This window comes from Podarcis filfolensis, assembly GCF_964270895.1.
Source record: "Podarcis filfolensis genome assembly, chromosome: 1".
In the NCBI taxonomy this organism is placed as follows: Eukaryota; Metazoa; Chordata; class Lepidosauria; order Squamata; family Lacertidae; genus Podarcis; species Podarcis filfolensis.
In genome coordinates, this window is record NC_139604.1 from 102,969,136 (window position 1) to 102,993,301 (window position 24,166).

The window sequence follows — 24,166 nt, forward strand, 5'->3', positions numbered from 1 at the left end:
GAGAATTCTAGCTGTGATGGGTAAAGTTTAGTTCACAAGATACTTTGGGGGAAGCTATGTCTGTTAAACAGTGCTTTTCTTCTAGAAAAATGGTGCCTATACTCACCATGAATTTGTTACAGGAAGTGCCACACTTTAAACCAGTGCTTTTCTCCTTTAAAAAAAGTGCTGGTACTGCATACCCTTGAGTACCCCCAGAAAAAAACACTGCTGTGAAAAGTGCTATAAAGGTACTTTAAATGTATGATGTGAATGTGACCTCAGTGAAAGTAAATTTTTGGCATGATAGCCTAACTTCACATATAGCAATTGAACAGGTGAAAATAGACTTGCAAATGTAGCGGACTGATCAGCTGAAGCATCAAAGATTATGCAACAACAATGAAGGCAAACTCCATGTTTATGTCACAGTTCGTCTTCAGAGTGGATTGAAAATCAAGCACCCCATCTTGCAATGCCTTTATAAAAAAATTCAGCACAGTAGTTCTCCCCAGCTCATTTTATCCTTGGAAGCAAAGTAGTTTAGACTGAGTGATAGGGTAGCGAAGTGGGAATTTGAAGCCATGTAATTCCGATCCCTAAACCAGGCTGGCTCTCGCTCTAAAAGGGACACTTAGTCCGATCCAGCAAAAGAACCTTTCTTACATTCTAAAAGTGTGCCATCCTGCGCAACAACGGCGAGGAATCTGAGGCCCTCCAGATGTTGTTGGGACTCCAACTCCCATCAGCCCCAGCAAGCATGGCCAATGCCCAAGGATAGTGGGAGCTGTAGTCCGGACAGCATCTGGGCGCCCACAAATTCCCCGTGCCTGCTGCTGCTGCCTCCGTGTACGGTTTTACGAGTCTGACTCCTCAATAAACCCTTTCATAAATCTTTCCACCATCTTCATCATTTGTTGCGGCTCTTTTGGCAAGCCGCCTGCAACCCTGGGAAAGGGTTTCCACTTCGGCGCGCCTTCCGCCGCCCACTGAGGGGCGGGCGGGTGGGTGGGCGGGCAGGCGGTTAGGTGGAGTGAAGCCTTCCTTCCGAGAGACTACATGTCCCGAGATCCTCCGCGCCGCAGCGAAGCTCCGCCACGCGCCGCTCCGGCTCCGCCGCCCGCCCCGCCGCCCACCCGCGCGCCACGCCCGTCGGCGGGTCGTCGGCCAATGAGCGGCGGAGCGGAGCGTGAGGCTGTGCGGGGCTAAGGTGGATGGCGGGGTTTCTCTGAGGCGGAGCTTCGGCGCGTTGGGGAGGCAGGCGGGCGGGCGGCCAGGGAGGGCTGTTGTCCCCCGGTCCCTAGGAGCCAGCGACGCCGAGCGCCTGCGGGCTGGGCTGGGCGGCGCGATGCCGGTCCACTCGCGGGAGAAGAAGGAGAACAACCACGACGAGATGGAGGTGGACTACGGGGAGAACGAGGGCAGCAGCTCCGAGGAGGAGGAGTCCGAGAGCTCGTCCGTGTCCGAGGAGGGTGACAGCTCAGGTGAAGCCGGCGAGGCAGCGGGGCGCCCTCTCTCCTGCCCGCTCGGGCTGGGCCGGGGGGTGGGAAAAGGAGGACTCAGCCCCGCCCCCTCTCCCCGTCCGCCCCGCCCCCTTCTCCCGCCCGGTGCTTCCCCCATGCACCCCCTTGGCTGTGGGGCGGAGGGCAGGGCAGCTCGCCCTAGGCGTCGCCCGGGGTAACAATAGGCAGGCAAGATGCTTGCTTTCGTCCAGGGCTGCAAAACCCCGTGCATGCTGGCAGGGGAGAAGGGCCCGTGGAACTCAGTGGAGATCCTTTCCGAGCAGACCTGCGTAGCATCCCTCTTGCTTGTCCGCGCCTTCCGGAGGCAACCCCCCCCCCCAAAAAAAACCCACCAGGGCTCCTGCACGCTAGTTGTGTTCAGCAAGGATGCCTTCTCTCTCTCTCTCTCTCTCTCTCTCTCCCCCCTTCTGTAAACCAATAAAGTTGCGGGAGCCACCTGTCCTCTCTTGCATTTGGCAAGCCACTACACACCCACATCCACCCACACATACTTGTCCTCCCCCCCCCTTTCATGTTGCAACCCTGAAAAAAGATGCAGGCGTGGATGGATGAGTGAGGAGATGGCTCCAGAGTAGATTAAGATATATTAGCTTCCAAGAAGGAGGCTATTTATTGATTGATTGATAGATAGATAGATAGAGGGAGGAGATGGATAAGACTGATAAGAGAAGGGGAAGGGAAGAGGCATATGAGGCTAGGCAGAGGCAAGGAAATGACTGGACAAACATATATGGTCAGAATTAATTCAGAGTAATGGAAGGGAAAAACAGAATGGAGTGTCTGGGCTCAGATGTGTGGGCAGACTGATGAAGAAAGTAGAGAAAAATCTTAATGTATTCAGGCATCCTTTCCATTTATACAGTTTGATTCTATTTCTGCCTACTCAGAATTGGCTCCTTTTGAGTTTAAGGTCTTACTCCCAGGTCAGGGAAATCAAGATAATATTTTTACTGCTTCCTGTGTTACAACAGGCAAGCATACAGAGAAGAGCCAAACTCAAGCCAGACCTAGCACAGATCTGCTGTACCTAATCTTTAAAGGGAAATGGCATGTATGTATATTCTCCCATGCAGGTTTCCTACATTGTGCGTGTAGGACAGACTGGAGGAGAGAGGGAAACTGAAGTGAGAGCATCTCAACCTGTAGCTATAATTATTTGCACACTAAAATCTGGGAATATGGATTGTCTACACATGCACACACACAGTTCGGCATACAATGAGTTTCAGTGAAGAGGTACAGCTGGAGCTCTCCAACATCTGTAGAGTCATAGAGAACACAAGGGAATTCTATGAATAACTAAGGTCCCTGGGAAGAAAGCACAAAGTAGTTTGATCTGACTGGCTAGATTGAGATTGAATTTTTTTGGGGGGGGACTTGAAGGGAATGGGAGAAGATAAAATTCTTTACATTTTTGCAAACAGTATTTGGAGAGAAGCATGGGAAGGGAATGCTGCAAAAGAAGGCATAGAAAGCGAGAATGAAACTCTCTACAGCGCAGGTACAAATGCTATACCAGGAATCTGAGTGCAAGACAGAGTTGCAATTATTTTAGCATGGCTCACAAAATTATGCCCCTCACAAGTCTTGGAGGAGAGATTTGCAAAGTCTCTCAAAAGCACTTGTTTCTCCTTTTCATTCTTGGCATAGCTGTTATAGTGCCATAAAAATCTCTTACCTACCCTCATTTCTTTTCTTCACTGAACTATACTAATAGTGCATTTTCTCCATTTTATGTGCACATCCTCCAACACTTATCCCAACATTACAAAAGCAACAGAGGAAGTAAGTTTCTTTCCCTTCATTTGAGGAGTGAATTGCTTGGCAGAGCAATTAAGCCAACCATAAAAATGGTGTTTGATGAGCACTATCCTGGCAGAACTGGAGATCTGCCTAGGCATTTTCAGAGAGGCAGACGTTTTCATCAGTTGCAGCAAAACCAATAGTCTTGTAGCATCTTAAAAACAACAGTAAATTTATTAAGGCATAAGCTCTCATGGACCAGAGTCCACTTTATCAGATGCGTTTATTTTTATTAACTGTTGTTACCAAACAGTTGTTTAGTTTCTGTGGCCAGACACCTCTCTTGGATAAACTGCTCTTGAGCCAGTAGTGGCCATGTGCTAGTAGCTCTACTCTAGGCTCATGACTCATGGAAATCTGGCTGGAACCCAGAAAAAATATAATTTATTTTATTTATTTCACCAATTTATGTGCCACTTAATTAGAATTGTCTTGAAGTGGTGTACAAGTAAATCAACATAGAAAAGCTAAACATCAGTTAAAGTCATAAAATGAGAGCATTTGCCTGTGAACATGTAATATGCTTTATTACAAAGAGGACAGGCTTTTTTGCTCTTTTCTCTCACCAACCCCCTCCAATATATGGAGCATTAAAACACTAAACCTTGTGCTCGTCCGTCTTCTTTCAAATACTTTAAAAAAAACATTTAAGGGTAACATGCATTCTGTAAACCGACTGATCTTGTGAGTTCAGTCTTCGTCAGGTTCGAAAACACAGTATTACGGTAAGAACCTCTAGGTATTTTTAAGGGGAAAAACTCTTTCTGGAACAGTACTATATGTGTACATTATTTTAAACTCAAATAGTGAAGTGAAGGACATGAGGCAGGAGCTCTGTGGAGCTGCCAGCCAGCTCTGTGGAGGCTCCTTTTATTGACACAATATGCAAACCCAGGCAGATACATTTTGGGCTGTGACCTTTACACATCTTCCGGTCCTGATATCGTGGGGTGGTACAAAGTTATTTTGGCACCTGTTTCCACCGCGTCATTTTCCCTTTGCACAATGTATGACGAAAGAGACAAAGGTTACAGACAGGACACCGCAGACTACTGAGACCACAAAAGGTTAGACAGAGGGCAAGATGTTCAGACAGCTGTGGCTTTATCTGTGAGGGGGAGTGTGCGCCGCACCCCAAGGTCACGTGTGCAGGCAGCTGAGGCTGCCTGCGGGTGGGGAGTGTGCTCCGCACCCAGCGATCATCCCTACAAAATAGAAGTTGCATTAAGCTTTTAAAATAAACTGAACGTGAATCAGGATTTCTTGCCGGAGTAAGCCGAGTGTTAACACTGTGCAGTGTGCAAGAAAGAGGCTGGATGAAGTGCTGGCACAGCACAATCTCCTTATCCTGTAGTTTGGCAGTTGCATTCAGGTCTAGGCTTGCAGGCTTCCCAGAGGCATTTGGTTGGCCCCTGTGACAACAGGATGCTGGATTAGATGGGCCCTTGGCCTGATCCAGCAGGGCTCTTTTTATGTTCTGACATGAGGATTTCACACTTCGAAATATTTGACTTTGCAGTATTAATCTTTCTAACTTGGAATCCAAATATTTTTTTGGGGGGCAAACCCTAGGAAAAAGGGAACTATGTTTCCCAGGAGACTTTCCGTCAGACAACTCCCCAGTGCTGTTCACTATTTTAATAGTGGCTAGGATTCATCCTCACTTTTTGAAGACGTATTGTATAGTATCAGTAAAAAACAACCACCACCCAGTGGGGATTATGCCAAGTTTCTTCTGAACCACACAGAGTGGATCCAGTGGATTTAGGTAGCAAGCCTACCTAGAAAAGCACTAAATAATTGGCAGCCAGACTTTTGGGGCAAGTACACCACATGTTGAGGAAAAGGCATTTATACACCACCAAGGGGCTCAAGGAGGTTCTCCACCTCTTCATATTATCCTCACCAGTGGCGTAGCGTGGCGGGTGCAGGGTGGGCCGGCCGCACCGGGCGCAACATCTGGGGGTTAGGGTTAGGGGGCGCAAATCCACGGGTTAGGGGGTGCAAATTACTTGCCTTGCCCCGGGTGCTGACAACCCACGCTACGCCACTGATCCTCACAACAATCCTGTGAGGCAGGTTAGGCCGAGAGACAGCGACTGGCCCAAGGTTACTCAGTAAGCTCCACGCTATGTGGAAATTCAAACCCTGGTCTCCCAGGTCCTAGTCCGACACACTAATGTGCCCTGTAGACTACATGCAGCTCCTTGCTCCTTGGTGCCTAGGTACACCAGAAGGCCTGTTTGCCTGTGCTATTTGCAGTGCAGTGCTATGGGTTGCAACCCATTGATCAAACCTTCACATTTCAGACTCGTAATACGTTGAAGTGTCAAGCGCTTAAACTACTTACTTGGATGAGCAAATTCTGACCTGGGTTTCTGGGGTGAGGAAGTCTTGTGTTGCCTTGGGACAAGCAGTAGCCATACTACCCCAGCATATTAAGCATAGTCCAAAGCCATTCTTTTTAGGCCTCTTCAGTATTTCACGGAGCACTTTTGTCACTTGTGCTTTCAGTGGAGTGTGGTAAATAAATCCCAACTAGTATGTGCTGTTCTCCCCCCCCCCCATTGTTTTTTGATTGGATGGGACTTCTGGAAGCACCAAATCTGTTTTTGAAATGACAAAGCAAGTAGCATGGTGGCAAGAGGTAAGCTTCATTTCAGAAATCACGAGGAGATTCTTCGCACAGATTTTATTCATTGCTGGTATAGGTAAAAGTAAAGGACCACTGGACGGTTAAGTCTAGTCAAAGACAACTATGGGGTTGCGGTGCTCATCTCGCTTTCAGGCCGAGGGAGCCAATGTTTGTCCACCGATAGCTTTCCGGGTCATGTGGCCAGCATGACTAAACCGCTTCTGGTGCAACGGAACACTGTGTTGGAAACCAGAGCACATGGAAACGCCATTTACCTTCCCGCCACAGCAGTACCTATTTATCTAATTGCACTGGCATCCTTTCAAAGTGCTAGGTTAGCAGGAGCTGGGACTGAGCAACAAGAGCTCACCCCGTTGTGGGGATTCGAACCGCCAACCTTCTGATTGGCAAGCCCAAGATGCTCTGGTTTAGACCACAGCACCACCTGCTAGTATGGTACATGGCTGACTATCTTGCTTCTGAATTGGACAAACAGTTAAGCTTTTGTTCATTTTTCTCATCCCTAGAATAATGTCAACAGATAACAGACAGACATGCATTGATTCTTAGGAACGTATCTGTACCAGTTAGTTAGATAAAGATAAGATAAATTTATTGTCATTGTCCGTATATACACAGTATACACAACAACGAAAATCAAACACCCCCCCAAAGACCGGGTTCACATACACATTTACACGTATCTCCAACACTCTCATCCTATTCAGACATAATCTATAAAACATAACATAATCCAGAATATAACATAACCTATTTAAAGGCATAACATAACCTAAAACCTATCTCATTCCTTCCTACTCCCTGCTTGCTATTTCTTGCAACTGGCCCTGAGATCATTATTTAGTGCAATCAGAGCTCTTGGATAGAAACTATTCAGAAGGCGTGTGGTTCGTGTTTTCATTGTCCTATATCTTCTGCCCGAAGGCAACAGTTCAAAGAAGTTGTGAGCAGGATGGGTGGGATCTCTCAGGATATTGTGTGACTTCTTCAAAGTGCGAGACGTGAAGATCTCATCCAGGGTTGGTAGTTGGAGCCCAATAACATTCTGGGCAATTTTAATTATTCTCTGTAAAGCTTTTTTATCCGTTTCGGAGCTGCTCCCATACCACGATAATACACTATAGGTTAAGACACTCTCGATGGTACTGTGATAATAGGACAGAAGTAGGTGCTGAGATAGATTCAGTCCCCTGAGCATTCTCAGGAAATACAACCTCCCCTGCACCTTCCTCACAACCATATTAATATTTGCAGTCCATGAGAGGTCCTCAGAGATATAAATGCCCAGGTATTTAAAACTACCAACCCTCTCCACCTCCTCGCCATTTATGTACAATGGTAAAAATACACTTTTCTTTCTCCTAAAGTCAATTATGAGTTCTTTGGTTTTTTTGGTGTTAAGCATAAGATTGTTTTCTTTACACCATTGAATTAACCCCTGTACTTCTTTCCTATAAGCAGTCTCATTGTTCTCACTAATGAGCCCCACCACTGTTGTATCATCCGCAAATTTGATGATTGTGTTGGACTTATACAGTGGGGTGCAATCAAATGTGTACAGGGAATAGAGAAAGGGACTTAGCACACATCCCTGAGGGGCTCCTGTGCTTAATACTAGAGTAGAAGAATAGTAAGGTCCCATTCTCACTGTCTGCGGCCTATCAGTCGCAACGGACTTTCTCATGCTATAATTTATACTGCTGTTGGTCATTGTTTCTCAGCCCAGAATTGACTCTGCAAACTCATAAACAAAATCCTGGAGGATTGTTATTGTAAAATATTCCAAAAGAGCTGGTGCACTGTGGTGTCAAAAGGAGCAACATGTCAACAGGAGGTTGTCTCTAGTTAAAACCTCACTTTCTCAATGTACTCTCAGTGTCCAAAGACATCATAGCCTTAGCCTTCCATGTGCAATATGGAAATAATACTGATAGGTTGGGATGCAGTTAAGAGGATTATTAAAATATGTGCACTTTTGTGAAGCAGCTGTAATGCTTAAAGCTGCTACTTAAATTAGGAAGTATCACTTCTCTGATTTGTCAAGTAAGCGTTGTGTATTCCCCTGAAATAATTGAAGTACAGAATTAATAAATCTGCTATTAGATTTTTGATCTGATTTAGGCCTCCATAATAAAGCACAGAACAATAAAGCAAGATAAAATGTTAGTATAAAACCTTAGAAACTTAAAAGACCTGAGCAAATAAAAAGACCTGATAAGAAAAAGAAAATAAGGGTTGTGTCAGGTGCAACTTTCACAGGAGGAAATTTCAGAAATAGGGTGCCACAATAGAATAGGCTCTGTCCTGTCATGGACATTTACTTTCCATCTCGTGGAAAAACCTTTACCCAGTAACTACCAGCCCTTGTGTCCATATATTTAGCTTTCAAGAAGATTATCTTGATTAGAATCCTAACATGTAGACAGAGAACGCAACAGGTCCCCCCCACATTTCTAAGCAGGTATAATTCTGCAGTGCATGCCATCCACATGTTCATGAAACACATTAATATAAAAAGAGATTATTTTAAATTGCCTTGATATAAAGCCAGTACCACATCTCCTGGTGATACTTGCCGTATAGTGAAGAGCTCCAAAAGGGCCTTTCCAAATCCAAAGTCAGTGAATGAGCGATAGAATGACAAGTGCAATTTAGTGTAAACAGGTGTAAAGGGATGCATGTTGGGGCAACCCCCCCCCAAAAAAAACCTCAATTTCACATACGCTCAAGTGAGTCTGAACTAGTGATGGATGATCCAGTTTGGTTATGTTCCAAGATGAATTGTGCAGCAGGAAAAAAATAAAGATGGTCAAGCATTAATTCTCTTAAAACTTCATCCTTTGGAATATTAACTTTTTTGTGGGATTTTTTAATCAACTGTTTGGTATAAAATAGACTGAATGAAAACCAGTTGCTGTTGTGTATTTTTAAAGTGAATAATTCTTTTCTCAGAAATGGACGATGAGGACTGTGAAAGAAGAAGAATGGAGTGTTTGGATGAGATGTCCAATCTTGAAAAACAATTTACAGACCTCAAAGACCAGTAAGTAAACTACAGATTTTCACCATCCTGAGTTAGCTTTGTATTTGGTAAAGCAAGGGAAGGCATAAAATATATTGGGATCTACTGGTACAAATTTGGGTGAATTGCAGTAGGTGCACAGGGTTATGTGACAGTAGGATTATGTGACAGTAGCTACAATGGAAAGGCTTTTTTCCTTAATTAGACTGCTGAAGTGTAGGATGCTTGGGAGAAGGCATGAGTAGGCTTTATGGGTAAAAGAACTGTGAGCTCAGTAGTGCTATCAAAACAAATCCCTGGGCTGAGACCTCTTCCTTAATTCTCAGTATGTATTTCCCCACCCCTGCCGCCATTCTGCACCAGCCTCTAGTTGATGGATTTTGGGGTTATAGTAAAACTAAAAGGTAGGTGGAGCTGTATGTGGAATCAGACCATCAAAACATCTGCCTCTGTCTGCACTGGCTGGATGGGGCGCCTCAAGGTTTCAAATGAGGGTCTTTCCAAGCCCAATCTGGAATTGTCAGGGATTGAACTGGTTGTCTTTTGCATGCAAAGAATATGTTCTGCTAATGGTCTACAGACTTTCCCCAAGCCTGAAGTCTGCCTATCCCTGATCTAAAGGTTTGTGGAGCAATGTTACGATTGTTTATGCTGAAAGATTAATGTATGCTGGTGAAATTTTGGGAAGTATCTAGATATTTATTGTATTTTACATGGTTGTGATCTGTGTTGGGACCTCCTTGTGAGGGACGGATAATCAATACAATGATGATTAGAGATTTCCAATGTAGTTACCATGGAATTTTATATTGCTGTACATCTGAAATGGAATAATTCACCCTTGTCTTCCTAGACCTTATATGCAAAGGGAGAAGCAACTTTTGCCCTCTGCTAGGGTGGGACATTCTAAAAGGCCACCCTAATTGTTATGGCACAGCCACCTGCATTTTATGCCCATGCCTTCTCCCATTCAAGCACAAAGTGGGGAAATGGGGTCTTCTCTATGCAGTCGTACCTTGGTTCTCTAACAGAATCCGTTCCGGGAGTCCGTTCGACTTCTGAAAATGTTCGAAAACCAAGGTGCAGCTTCTGATTAGCTGCAGGAGCTTCCTGCACTCAGTCAGAAGCTGCATAAGCCACGTCGGAAGTTCAGGTTCCAAAGAACGTTCGCAAACTGGAACACTCACTTCCAGGTTTGCGGTGTTCGGGATCCCAAACATTCGAGTTGCAAGGCATTCGAGAACCAAGGTACAAGGATCATGCTGTAGAAGTGAACCAACTTCCCCACCCCTCGCCTTACATAGCTACAATCCACTGCACTTTAAGCGGTTTTTACCAGGCTTGACTCCAACTCTGGAAGTGATATGGGCAGTAACAAAACTCTAGGTAGCAATGGATGCTACAAGGTAAGGCTGTGAAAGTGTGTGCATGCTTCACTTCACTCCCCTGCACATTCTGCTTCAAATAAAGGCCAGACTGGTCCTGTTTTGTATTTGAATGTGGCAGATCTATGTGCACGGCTGCCCTGTAAACTGCAAATCAGGAAACATGGTTTTACTTTCTGGTGCAGAGTGTGAAATTCTTTGGGTTGCTGAAATGGAAGCATTTGGTAGCACCATGGTGAGGACTCTTGAAACATTCAGTTACTGTGAAACAACACTCATTTGTGCTAAACCAGTTTAAGCCATAATAAGTCCTTAGTCCAACCTCATTAAAGAAAAATTACTTCATTGTGTTTTATCTACAGCTGCTGTGCTGTTTTTACTGAGTTATTAATATTGTTAGCTGCCCTGAGAGCAGGATATGCATTTCAACATTTTAAAAAATAGCAATAAAGGATTGGTCATTTTTTTAAAAAAAGTGAGGGTTCTGTTCTGCACATTTCCCAGACTAAAACTTGGAATAAATACTGTAAATATCTAGTTAGCAAAGCGTTCCAATTCATATAGCTGTATGTATGTGTTGGGTACTAGGAGACAGTCTTAAATGGATGTCTGATCTTCATCTGTGCGGGCTAAAATCAGGAAGCATAATGTAAAGATCCAGCACTGTATAAGCATTGTGTAAGTGATAATTTTTCTTTACAGTTTATTTATTTTTTTAAGTCCTCTGAATTTCTGCAAGGTTGGCAGGTTCAATGGGTTTTCTAGGTTCTGGCCATTGGTGGCTGTGGAAAATGTATTCTTAGTAATGTTAATATACAGTATTCTCTACACTACTTTAATGCAATGCACTCCATCTTTCATCTGCATTTTTTAAGACTTTACAAAGAGAGATTAAGCCAAGTGGATGCAAAACTGCAGGAGGTCATTGCGGGAAAGGCACCAGAGTACTTGGAACCGCTGGCAGCTCTGCAAGAAAACATGCAAATCCGAACAAAAGTGGCAGGTAAGTGTGCGAAGGGGTTGTTTTTGACTCAGTTAGGTACTTCTTGTTGGTAGAAGTAAAATACTAACAAAAACATTTAAATCTGCTCCTTTTTAACTACACCGTGCTCTTCGGCACTTCTGTCTTTGTTGGTGAAAGATTCAAGGAGGGCATCGTATAAGAATACCCAGAGTAGATGAAATCAAACTCTCATCTCATCTGCTTGGCCTCCAAGGCATTCTGTTATTTACTGGGTTTTTAGCAAGGCAGAGTTAGGCTCTCCTCTCTTCCTCCCACCCCTTTTCCCGCTAGCATAGGAAGCAAACAATAGCAAAGCCTGGATACATGAGGGAACCGGGGAGCACTTTAGCTGCTTTCCCATACACTTCTATGCCCACGTCCAAGATAGAAAGTGGGCAGTTAATATCTCATCAAGCTTTTACCACATTTAACATTGAAGAATCAAGATGAGCAGAGGAGCAAATGGACTGCACTCAGAGCTAGGAAAAAGACAGGACAAGTAGCTTCATTTCTAGCCTGTTTTCCTGGTATCACAGCCCCGATGTGTTTTGGGAAATGTGAAAAGGGCACATGAGGGGAAATTTTGTTTGTGTTTACTGGGCACAGGATGGGCAGTGGAGCAAAGAGAGCCTTGTCCTTGGGTTGAATGGGCTGAACTGAAAAGGGGCCTTTTACTGATGGGGAATTTAGAATTAACTTGTGGAGAATTCATGATGGCCAGGCACGATTGAGATTTCACTGCTGTTTAAAATGCCCCATTCCTTAGGGTTTGGTAAGTTGCAGCTTATGGGGAAATGCATTGGTAGGGTAAATGAGGCCTGTAGGCCCTATTTTGCCTCTCCCACAGAAGGTTTAAACAGAAAAAATGTTTTTTTGTAGGTATCTACAGAGAGCTCTGTTTAGAGTCCGTGAAAAACAAATATGAATGTGAAATCCAAGCTTCCCGCCAGCACTGTGAGGTACCGTTCATAGCTGAAGAGAGTTTTCATTTGTCTGTAACTGTTGGGGCTTGCTTCTGGAGAAACATGCACACAATCAGGTTCTGCAGCTGACAAGTTATTTTTGAACGTAGAATATTACAGCATTTTCATCCACAGAAAAGAGAACAATGATTTTAATTACTGGGCTTTCTTGAAAATCATGTTGAAGCTCTTGGTAGCACGTCTAATCAGCCATGTAAAATCTTAATCTCAAAAGGAAACCAGCGTGCCACCTGAGGGGTACACTGGGAACACAAAATGAAGCAAATTACTTCAGCTAAGTTATGTATGTTTCAAGTTTGCATAACAAGTGGTTGCTAGGTCAGGTCACTGCCATGTGATTTGTTTCAGTTCTGCGATGCTACCTGAACCACATTTTTGACTGCATCTCTTGTGTGTGGTGTCATTTTCAAAGAACTTTTCTGTGATATGTGGCGTATTTCTGCTGCCTGGAGGGGAAACCAAGAACTCAGACGTTGTTTTGATTTAGAAGAAGGTTCATGCAGTACTAAAAATCATTGAGAGGCACTGAAAATCTTTGAATGAGCTCTGGGTGGGATGATTCAATTCAGGCTCACAGTTCTGTAGTTTCTGGCTTTTCCCTTGAAAAACATAGGCATACTAACTGGTTACTGTAATAATCAAAACATTAGTTTGCAGTGAAGAAGAGACTTCATTCTACATTGAGACTTCATTCTACATTGAGAGCATGATCACAAAAACGTTGGTCATGTAGCTCTGTAGATCCATATATGCCTGAAAACACCAGCTGTAATTGTTAAAGGCTCTTCCTGTAAACAGTTAAAAACACTAAGGCCTGATTCAAGCAAAATTAACAGGATTAAAAATTCCACTGGGTCAAATTAAAGCCTTGCATGAACCTTGCAGCTCTTTGGATTCTGGCTGCAGTGCTTTCCAGAAGTACCAGGTGCTATATAGCGCACCTGGACAATACAGTGTTTCTTTGTGAGACAAAAATTAATGCCCTGCTTTTTCATAGTTTCCCACAATAAGAAATGCAATAATCACTCCCTTTTAATAGCAAACTCAGATGGTGAGTGTCAACAGAAATGGAGCCAAGAGGGAAGTATGAGTGTGCTTATGGAAACCCTGAGGATGGTGGAGATAATTACACAAACACTCTGAAGGGCCAAAACAGTGCAGTGAGGACTGAGAATGCTGAATGCCACTTGGGAAGAACAAGGAGTGTGGCAACAGATGAAGAGTAAAAGTGCCCTCCTTCAGCCCTTGTATTCCAGAGGATGTGCTGTGTGGCTGGGACTCTGAACAGCAACACTCTTGTTAGAGGTGGTGATGCGCTGCGGCATTTTGTTGCATGTTCCACTTGCAAGTAATGCACTTGTACATGGTTTCCCAATAGTATGTGGAAGGTCAAACACAATAGTTCTGATCCAGAACGAGTCCTGTGCAGCTAATTTAATGAAATACCTTGTGGCCTTTGGTAGGAATTCCCATCTCTCTCTCTGTGTGTATATGCATATACATATACATATACATGTATATATGTACACACACACACACACCCTATCAACTGGTTCAAAGAGGCTTGTATGACAGAAATGTGTCCTTATCCATTGTTTGCATGGAAGCTTGTTTCTGCATCAAGATATCCTAGGATGGACTGGTGTTTCCAAAGTGCTAAGGTGTTGTACCAGTTTCTTCTTCTCTATTTTATTCTCACAACAACCCTGTGAGGTAGGTTAGGCTGAGAGACAGTGACTGGTCAAAGGACACGTTATTGTTATTATCCTTAAAATTTGTATATTTCCCTATACTCATAGGTCTTGGGGCATTTCACAACACAAAGTTACAATATACAAAGCACAAAATACATAATAAAAATAATCAAAACAATTAACAATACTAATGTATGCACAACAATACTAATGTATAAACGATACACTCCCCAGCAAAAGCCCCTAAACGATACCCCAACTCAAATACAAATACAAAAATCCAAATTAACATATAACATTTAACAACAATTTAAAACAACGCCCCCCCCCAATAAAACAGTACCCACCCAAGTTAAAATCCCATTCCTGTTAAAACAATAACTGGGTGCAGTGGTGGGTGGGATTGGCAAAGTTTTTTGCCCCCTTTTTAATTTTATTTTTATTTTTTACTGAAGATGAATGAGCAGAAGTTAAATGCACATAATTGTGAGTTACCTGAATAAGTGTAGACGTTGCATGTTTTAAATTCAGAATTCAGTTTAAACCATATTGTTTCCAACTTTTTTTTTTGAGAAATAAATCAAAATATCTGTTTTTAATTTGCATAATCCACCCTGAGTTCCCTCAGAATGATCAGAATCCAAAGATCTAGTTCATGCTGAAGGGTTTGATTGCACCATTTGGGATTCTTGATTTTGAATATAAGGCGGCTACATATTGATAGCCCCCCTGCAATAAGTTCCAAACATGATATACTGTGTGGCCAGTGGGGAAGGAAGGGAGGCTACTTTTGCAGGGATACACGAGCTGAAATTTCTTAAAGCCTCTCCAAGCACACAGGACTAGTTGTATACTCTTTGTATTCCAGCTGCATTGCTTCTTTTACAGTGGCACCTTGGTTCTCAAACTTAATCCATTCCGGAAGTCCGTTCCAAAGCCAAAGCATTCCAAAACCAAGGCACACTTTCCCATAGAAAGTAATGCAAAACCGATTAATCCGTTCCAGACTTTTAAACACAACCCCGAAAACAGCAATTTAACATTAATGTTACTATCTAACAAGACCATTGATCCATAAAATGAAAGCAATAATCAGTGTACTGTACTATAAAATAAATAAGACAGTATTGTAGGTGATAAAAATTAACATTATTATTTTTTCTTACCTGCACTGATGATAGTCATTGTTTGCATGGGGGGCTTTAATCCATTTCTGCAGTCACACAATCAATCAGTAGCTGAACTGTGTTCCACACAATCACAAAAACAAATTAACCGAAAAAGCCTCAAAAACAAAAACGCAAAATAAATAGCAAAAACAAAAGTGCCTGACTTAATCCGTTCCGTAAGTCCGTTTGGCAGCTTCTGTTTGGTGCAGGCGCCCCAGAAACAATAGCCAACAGCCGTATCGGACGTTCAGCTTCCGAAAAACGTTCCAAAACTGGAACACTTACTTCTGGGTTTTCGGCGTTTGAGAACCAAGGTGTTTGAGTACCAAGACGTTTGAGAACCAAGGTACCACTGTACTTCCCCCCAAGATGACTTGAAATTCTCCCATGTGTTCCTACAGGTTGCTTGTCCTGAGCCCTTTGCCAGTAGCTACATACAGATCATGACATATTTAGAAGGAAAATGAGGTTTTGGGTTTCTCCTTTTTTAAGACTAGTGTGTTCATTTTCTTGCGCTTATATCATTTCCCACTGCTTGGAAAATATGGGTAAAGCCCTTCACATTTATCAGGCTAGGCTTGGTGCTTTGTAGATTCAAAACACTTCTTGGAAGACGAAAACCCCTTTTAACCCCTCGCTTTTGTTATGCCATGCACCCACTTGAATGTTCTGCAGGATGTTAACCCTTCTGTGCGCTATTGCATCTGTCTCACGCACCTGAGACTACCTTTCTCAACATCAGATGACAGTCTTTTTGCATTGCCTCTGGCACTCTGAACCCAGCGAGAGAACGGTTCTTATACATCAGGTCTCTTTGTTGGAAGCTTCTTCCGTTGCTCTTGAGTGCCCCAATCCAGTAGAAGATGATGTGTTGGCTGCTTTTCGTTGGCTAATGTTTGACTACATTGTTAACTTTTCCTTTCAGAGTGAAAAGCTCTTGTTGTATGACACAGTTCAAAGTGAACTGGAAGAGAAAATCAGACGACTTGAAGAAGACCGACATAGCATTGACATTACCTCAGGTAACTAAGAGCTGGTGGAGTGTCCTGACTCCTAGTTCTTGACGACAAAGACTTGAAGAAAGATTCTTTCCAAAGGCTTTAATGTATAGATTACCGCTGCACATATGCAGATTACTGGTTTAAGGCACTTCAGGCAATCCTAAACACAGCTATATGAAAGGCAGGTACTCTAACTACCAAAGTTTTAGACATTGATCCTACACTGTCACACACCTTTTGCTATCCTATATATAGGAATGGGGTGGGCCCATCTTAGGGCAGTAAGCATTTCTGAAATCTCTCACTACGCCTTGTGTGCGGAATCTACTGTTCTCTTGCTGTTCTCTGGCCTCGGCCCAGTATACCTGAAGGGGCGCCTCCACCCCCATCATTCAGCCCGGACACTGATGTCCAGCTCCGAGGGCCTTCTGGCGGTTCCCTCACTGCGAGAAGTGAAGTTACAGGGAACCAGGCAGAGGGCCTTCTCAATAGTGGCACCTGCCCTGTGGAATGCCCTCCCATCAGATGTCAAGGAAATGAACAACTATCTGACTTTTAGAAGACATCTGAAGGCAGCCCTGTTTAGGGAAGTTTTTTATGTTTGATGTTTTACCATGTTTCTAATATTCTGTTGGAAGCCGCACAGAGTGGCTTGGGAAACCCAGCCAGATGGGCGGGGTATAAATAATAAATTATTATTATTATTTATTACTGTCGTTTGGCTTCTCCTGGGCCTAGGTGATAAGGGAAGTGTCTCTGCCTCCTGAGAGGTGGCTGGGACCAGTGAAACATCCCTTTCTGGGTAGGCAGAGCTACTCCCAGTAACTGGCGGCTCTGGGGTGGGCGATGCAGAGAGCGTGTCAGAGAGAGGGCGTGTCAGAGAGAGGCTGTGACTACCTTGGAGAGAGAGAGAGAGGTAGGACTTTCGGCTCTCATCACGGGGGCAAATGAGATGGAAGAGCAGGTTGGGGGGAAACTCCATTCCCTGGGGTCATTGCTCACACTGCCAGCAGCGGCTCCCATATTCCACTGGAGCCTTCTTCCGGCACCTTGGGCAGTTCTCCATCTGCATTGTCTTGACTCAGCCAGCCCATAACATAAAGGTTATGGAAATGGAAAGGAAGAGAAATGGAAAGGAAGAGTGTACATGAAGTGACCAAATGCTTGTGTCAAGTTGGAGTTGGTCACTGGCATGGTTTAGAACACTCAAATGCAAGGGTCTCTCTCTTGGCCTAATGCCATATAGAAAAATCTTTTCTAAATGTTAATAAGACAGGATAGTCAGTGTAAGTGGCAGTTCCAGTTCCTAAAGCAGCACAGCTTGCTTATCAATTGTATGTACAGATGAGCTTGGAGACCTGTGTGCTATGTGAAGAAAATGGTTTTAACTGCCACGTTCTTACATTTCCTCAGAGTTATGGAATGATGAACTTCAGTCTAGGAAAAAAAGGAAGGATCCCTTCAGTCCCGATAAGAAGAAACCGGTTGTTGTATCAGATATCCTTTTCATGGTTGCCAACTGGATATAATATTCGCTGAATTACAGTGCTGCTGGTTGTTAACACTTCATAAAACTTTCATTAAGAAACTAAGTGGGGTGAAACACAAGACAATGGTTTGACAGCTGAGAATTTAGAACAATATTTTTCTTGGGGACTAAGAGCTGGTCTGTCCATTAGGATTGTCACTCCTTTTTTTGCACAGTATGTGGTATGGTTATAGTAACAGGATGATGCTCAAAAGCTAAGTCATACTCAATGTAGACCCATTAAAATGAGTGGACTTGGTTCCACTGCTTTCAGTGGCTCTAGTCTGATTATGAATAATGTTAGATATCACCCTCCTGGTTATAATGTGGATTATTAAAGAGAAGATGGCAGGTGGTACAGCATAAAATCTCCATCTAGTGATAACCCAGCATTTCTATTCTCCAACCCCACAACTTATTTAAAGCCTAAGAGTTTGCAGAAATTTTGGCAACAGTTGTAATGAGATGCCTTTTGTTTTTCTGTGCATGTATGCAGAGGAACTTGCCACAACCACAACTTTTCATTCTTTAGAACCCGAAAGGATGTGTAGCCACACAATGGGTGCTTTTGAAAACAAGGAAATGAAGCAATGCTGCTTCTCTGATAAATTTGTGTCAGCGCTCCAAGGCATACACAAGAAATGTGTATGCCCTGCCCTTGGGGTCTGTCTTGGCACAGATTTTCGTTGCGTTATACCAAGCATACTTCGAAGTGATCTGCTAGATCCTTTTTTAAAAACAACAAAAAACAACTTGACCCTCTTTGGAAATGTGCAAGTCCCTTAACATATTAACGACCCTATATAGTGTACATGCTGCAAGATCTTGATATACTTGAAGACTGGACCACAATAAGAAAGGTATTGTTGAATGTTGCTCTCTGTATTCATTTTTCTTCAAAAGAAAATGGCTGATATGAATGGGCATAGCTTAGGTTTCAAGAGGGATGCTCTTTAAAGCAAAGCTCCTAAGTTGATTTGCCGAAATGATGACTAACTTACCATTTTTTTATTTCAGGCAATGGCTACTTTGGGGCCACATAGAGTGAAAACAGAACGTAAGGACAATCTGCTTTATACTTGTTCAATCCTTGCCTCTATAATAGCTCAGGATTTCTCAGCCACAGATGCTAAGAGTTTACTATGGGGAGTTCTTAATTGTGTATGGATTAGGCAGCAAGACACTGTTTTTAGTCTTGTGTGGTTTGTAAAGACTTTCTGTCCTTTTGGAGAACTTAAGTGGATCCCTTCTGTAGTAGGGAGTGGAGAACCTTGTAGGAAACCTTCCACGGGCCACATGGCAGTAACTGGGGGGTGGGGGTGGTAGAAGCAAAAGTTGGTGGAGCACCAAGTACTGATCTACTCACGCAAACCTCTTCATCCTTCAGGCATTTAAGAGCATTATGAGAGTTCAAGGACATTCTAACCTGGCAAAAATACTCAAGTAGGGTGCAATGCAGAGCCAGTTATGGGTGTAGTTTGTGGAAATGGGGAGTGGCTGGAGAGGCTCCAGGGCCAGAGGGAAAGGCCTGGGGGGCCGCATTCAGTCCCTGCGGCTGAGGCTCCCCATTCCTGTTCTATAGTTGTGGGAGGCGTTCCAAGCAAAAAGGCAAACTCAGAGTAGAAATGAGGTAGACAGAAATTGCCTTCTTAAATCTCCTGTTCTGTTTTGTCTGCACTGATTCTTTCAGCCCCTGTCAAGTTGGAAAAACATGTACACAATGCAAGATCTGAAGATGGAAGGCTGTATTATAATGGGGAGTGGTACGGACGTGGACAAGCGATATGTATCGATAGGAAAGATGAATGCCCTGTAAGGTAAAGATAGCAGGCAGGATTCACCTAGTGAACCTGTCTCTGGTTGGAGGAATCTCGAGAGTTTTAGTTAAAAGAATAAACAAAGCAGACCCCACAAGACTCAAGTCTGTGAATAAATTTATATTATATACTGAATAATGTTCTTGTATGGGAAAAGTACATAGTACATACCAGGCATAGGCAAACTCCAGCCCTCCAGATGTTTGGGACTACAATTCCCATCATCCCTAGCTAACAGGACCAGTGGTCAGGGATGAAGGGAATTGTAGTCCCAAACATCTGGAGGGCCAGAGTTTGCCTATGCCTCGTACATACAGACAATACGAACATTGATTTATAAATATATATAGAGAAATGAGTTAAATCACAGCAGGACTAGAGAAGCTTGCCTATGCATCACTCAATGAGAACTTTTGTCAACATGGAGTCAACAGCTGAATGACTAGCTGGCAATGATGTAGCTACAGTAGCATCCGCAGAAGTGACTTTTGTATCCTATAGTAATAGTATACTTTCATATAGGGTACCTTATTATGCCTATCAGTAGCAATCCCACAACAAATCGAGCTTCCATCAGTGTTACTTACAATAAAGGTAAAGGTAAAGGGACCCCTGACCATTAGGTCCAGTCATGACTGACTCTGGGGTTGCAGCGCTCATCTCGCTTTATTGGCCGAGGGAGCCGGCATACAACTTCCGGGTCATGCGGCTAGCATGACTAAGCCGCTTCTGGCGAACCAGAGCAGCGCACAGAAACGCCGTTTACCTTCCTGCCGGAGCGGTGCCTATTTATCTACTTGCACTTTGACATGCTTTCAAACTGGTAGGTTGGCAGGAGCAGGAACCGAGCAACAGGAGCTCACCCCATCGCGGGGATTCGAACCGCCGACCTTCTGATTGGCAAGTCCTGGGCTCTGTGGTTTAACCTACAGCGCCACCTGCATCCCATTGTTACTTACAATAGCTAGATGTTATTGTAGGATTCCTACTGATAGGCATTGTAAAACATACTATACAGACGGCAGCTGTTTTGAGCAGGGATTCCATTTCTGGTCCCTACATTTGTCAGTGTTTGTAAGCCAGCCCATTACGCCCCGCCCTGTTACTCCCTGCCCCCGTTACGCCCTCTTCACGGTCCAAAAGGACTGATGTGTCGACAGCCGCACAACAATTGGACACGCTCAGAATGATCTCCACCTGTATAAAAGCAAACTGTACTATAGGATACTGACTTCCGCATCCTATAGAGCGCTGCTGTAGCTACATCATTGCCTGCTAGTCACTCTGCTGTTAAGCTTGCGCACGTGCCTGTCTCTCTCTTTCCCTTCCTTAACAAAGGGCGGCTATTAAAGATGTGAACGGTTGGTAAACAGACGTAGTAATGTTTAGTACACTTCCAATATCAGTGTTCCTGTATTTTATTAACTATCCTTAATTTAATGAGGCACTTGTTATAATGCTTGTGTGTTCTATTACCAATAATTACAGTACCGTTTATAAATGGCAGTGCAGTTTAAGGTGATCCTGTAGTTTTATATGGACACTAATGCGCTCCTGATTCCCCCCTCCTTTCTTTTCAGTGCCATAATTACAACAATTAACCATGATGAAGTGTGGTTTAAGAGGCCTGATGGAAGCAAATCCAAACTGTATATTTCTCAGCTACAGAAAGGAAAATATTCAATCAAGCATAATCACAACTGACCGTTAAACCAACCAGACAGTGTTATCCTGCTAGATGTGCCATGAGATGAAAGATGTATTTACTATTTGTTCTCATCTATTTTGTGTGGCGGTATCTGTGTATTTGTAGTAGTGTCAGTAATCTTCATACAAATGTCTTAGAATAAGTGACACATAATCATGTCGACCATGACGTCTCGCCTCTAATTCGGCTCCAGCGTCTCAGATAGAAAACGTTAACCTTTTGGAGAGCCTGAGAACATCTGACTAAGCCTGTAGTCCTACAAAGCTATGTGCACGCATGGGGGAGAATGGCGCATGCAGCTGCTTGGGGTCTTTTAAGTTTCTTTTGCAGCTGCTTGCCTGGCTCAATGTGTGAGCCAATTTTAAAACTGCCTATTGAGCTGCTGGGGGAAGTGAGAGGATGCTGCAGAAAGACACCACCTGGGCACATTTTTGGTTCTTCACCACATGGCACACTAGCTTCTAAGACTGTAGTCTAAATCCACTTGTATAAAATGGGAAAGAAGTGCTATTTATATATATAAAGAAATTAATGGATCATGTGATGATTGTGTTGTCTATCACTACATATATAAGAACTCCTTGAATTGTAGAAAACATGTCATGTTCGTCTTGCAAACCTATGTTAGCTTGCGCAAATGTTACTTTGATGTAGCCTAATGGAAAAGTATACTTAGATGGGCAACTGGGAAAAAGTGGAGACCCCCCCCCCCCAAACAGTTATCCTAGCTGGGTTACTTCAGAAAAACTGTTACTGATTTCTATTAAAACTAGCACCTTTGGGGGGTGGGGGGGAATCAGTGCAAAAGCAAATGACACTGTTTCCGTTTCTGCTAGTATTAAGTCCCCTCTCCAAAGGTCAAGAGTGCCTGTTCTGAAAATGGTAAACCGATAACCAAAAGTATTGCTGCATATAGCTCTGTAATTAAATGTATCCGTAGTCCAATGATGTGTAATCCTTTAAAATTGTACCCTGGGCAGAAACAATGGTGTCTGCTGCTTAACAACCTCAAAAAGTTAGCATTTGTAAGCTTAGCATCAGGAGTAAGATCTTTTAGTTTTACCTTACATGTTCGACAGTGGAACAGATGTCCTCAGAAGGTGGTGGACTTCCATGGAGTATTTTTTAAAGCAGAGGTTGGCTGGCCACCTGTTATGGGTGTTTTAGCTGAGATTCCTGTATTGCTGGGGATTTGACCCCAGGGTCCCATCCAGCTCTGCAATTCTATGATTCTGTGTTGGAGGCGTGAACTGTGGCTGGGTGGAAGGAGGAGGAGATGTTACTTGGTGGTTTTGTGCACTTTACTATCCATTGAGATGAGCCTTTGAAGGAAGTCTGCATCTGATGGAAAAGGCTGCCAAAAGTGTTTTTATGTTCTAGGTTGGACTGGTGCTAAATCTGGAATCTTAACATGCAACCCCTCTCTATTTCAAGTCCCGAATTAAAACCCCTATGTGTAAAATAAATTAATCAGTGTGTTTGCAGTACTCCAGTCTCATCCCAGCAAGCAAATATCATGGTGGACCTGGATGGGCATCTTAGGGGAGTCTGCTCTACTTGAAAATAGCATCCCGTGAAAAAATAAACTCTTAGGCTTGCCTGAATCAACTGCTCAGCCAAAGGAAAAGGGATTTATCCAAAGCAGCGCTAAGTAGTAACCTACTCCATCAGCATAAGGATTTCTGCTTGAGTGGAACTTCCCCCACAGCACCCTCCCATCTGTTCTAGGAGTTCTCACAACCCTCTGAAGTGGATTTGCGGGAGTGGGGGTGGGTTCTGTTGCACAAGCAGAAATCCTTGTGCTGATGGGATGCATTAGTCGGATGCTACCCCAAGTATTTTTATGTCTCATCGTTCAAATTTGAGCTTAAAGTGTATTGGAAATGAGGAGCCCTAAAGCTGGATTCAATGGGCAGGATTCTGACAATTTGCTCTTCTTGTAAATTCTTACCCTGCATCCAGAGCAGTTTCAGCTCAGCCTAGCAGCAACAGCCTGCCTGAGCTTAGAGCAACGTACACTGAGACTATTGTCTTCTTTTTAAAAATAAAAAATGAAGGATTGGCAGCGTCGGCCTTTGCGCACTTCTGCAGATTGGAATCTCATCGTCGTTCAGTATCAACAGGTGTGTGTTTTGAACATGTGTGTGTGTGAACATGCATGTACACACTAACCTTGCAGCAATCTGCATTACCGTCCAAGCTGGGGCACTTGAGCATTGCTGCATGGAACGCCAGCCATTGCTGCTTAAATAACTATTTCTTGTGTTCATGTTACCGTGCTTCCATTATGGCTGGTAATATGACACATCTCATCTGCGTTGGAATTGTCTCTCACTTGCCAGTTTGATTGATTCTAGTTGCTGGGGCTCAGAATAAAGTCTTATCCTGGTTTATAAACTGCTTTCATGTTTATGTGAAAATGTATTTACCAATTATGCGAAACCCATTTGACTGTTGTCAAAAGTCTATAATCCCAGGCTTCTGAAATTGGCCTGCAACAGTTTTCTTCTTACTCTGCATGTCACACATATTAGCCAAATGTATATAAAGTAATTCTGACAGGTTGGCTTTTGACAAAACCTACTGTATGTACACAGTTTGATAAAGCTTTTTTTGTAATGAGATATTTGTATTTTTTAACCTAGTATATAAATAAATGAACCTGTCATGGAGAATCTGGATAGTTGTACAGCTCGTGAATGTGGTTTCTGTAGTGTAAACCTTTTTTTAAAAAAATAAAAATGCAGTGTATTCAAGCACCTCGGAGGAGGAAATATTTTAAAATTTTATTGCCTAATCTAATGGACTAATAGTTCTGATACTCTATGCAAACAACTGAAGCAGCTGTTATTCTCAAACCATTTGTTTCTATGACAACAAGAGCCTGTGAACTGA

General features: G+C 43.3%; 1 protein-coding gene across 2 annotated transcripts; it reads left to right on the forward strand.

Annotated features, from left to right (window-relative positions):
* The first annotated feature begins 779 nt into the window (after nucleotides 1–779).
* Nucleotides 780–23,950, forward strand: BRMS1L (BRMS1 like transcriptional repressor). 2 transcript variants are annotated; one of them, XM_083615706.1, is made up of 10 exons: nucleotides 780–1,463; nucleotides 8,914–9,004; nucleotides 11,244–11,371; nucleotides 12,251–12,330; nucleotides 16,143–16,239; nucleotides 17,632–17,715; nucleotides 18,542–18,606; nucleotides 18,764–18,803; nucleotides 19,437–19,563; nucleotides 21,144–23,950. In XM_083615706.1, exons 1-10 carry the CDS (start codon nucleotides 1,328–1,330, stop codon nucleotides 21,265–21,267), a joined length of 972 nt encoding a protein of 323 aa, XP_083471832.1. In that variant the 5' UTR covers nucleotides 780–1,327; the 3' UTR covers nucleotides 21,268–23,950. The 2 variants fall into 2 exon arrangements, 1 of the variants encoding a protein (XP_083471832.1); XR_014548628.1 differs by lacking the exon at nucleotides 21,144–23,950 and adding an exon at nucleotides 19,669–19,776 and having other exon boundaries at nucleotides 1,031–1,463; nucleotides 19,437–19,629.
* Nucleotides 23,951–24,166: the final 216 nt, after the last annotated feature.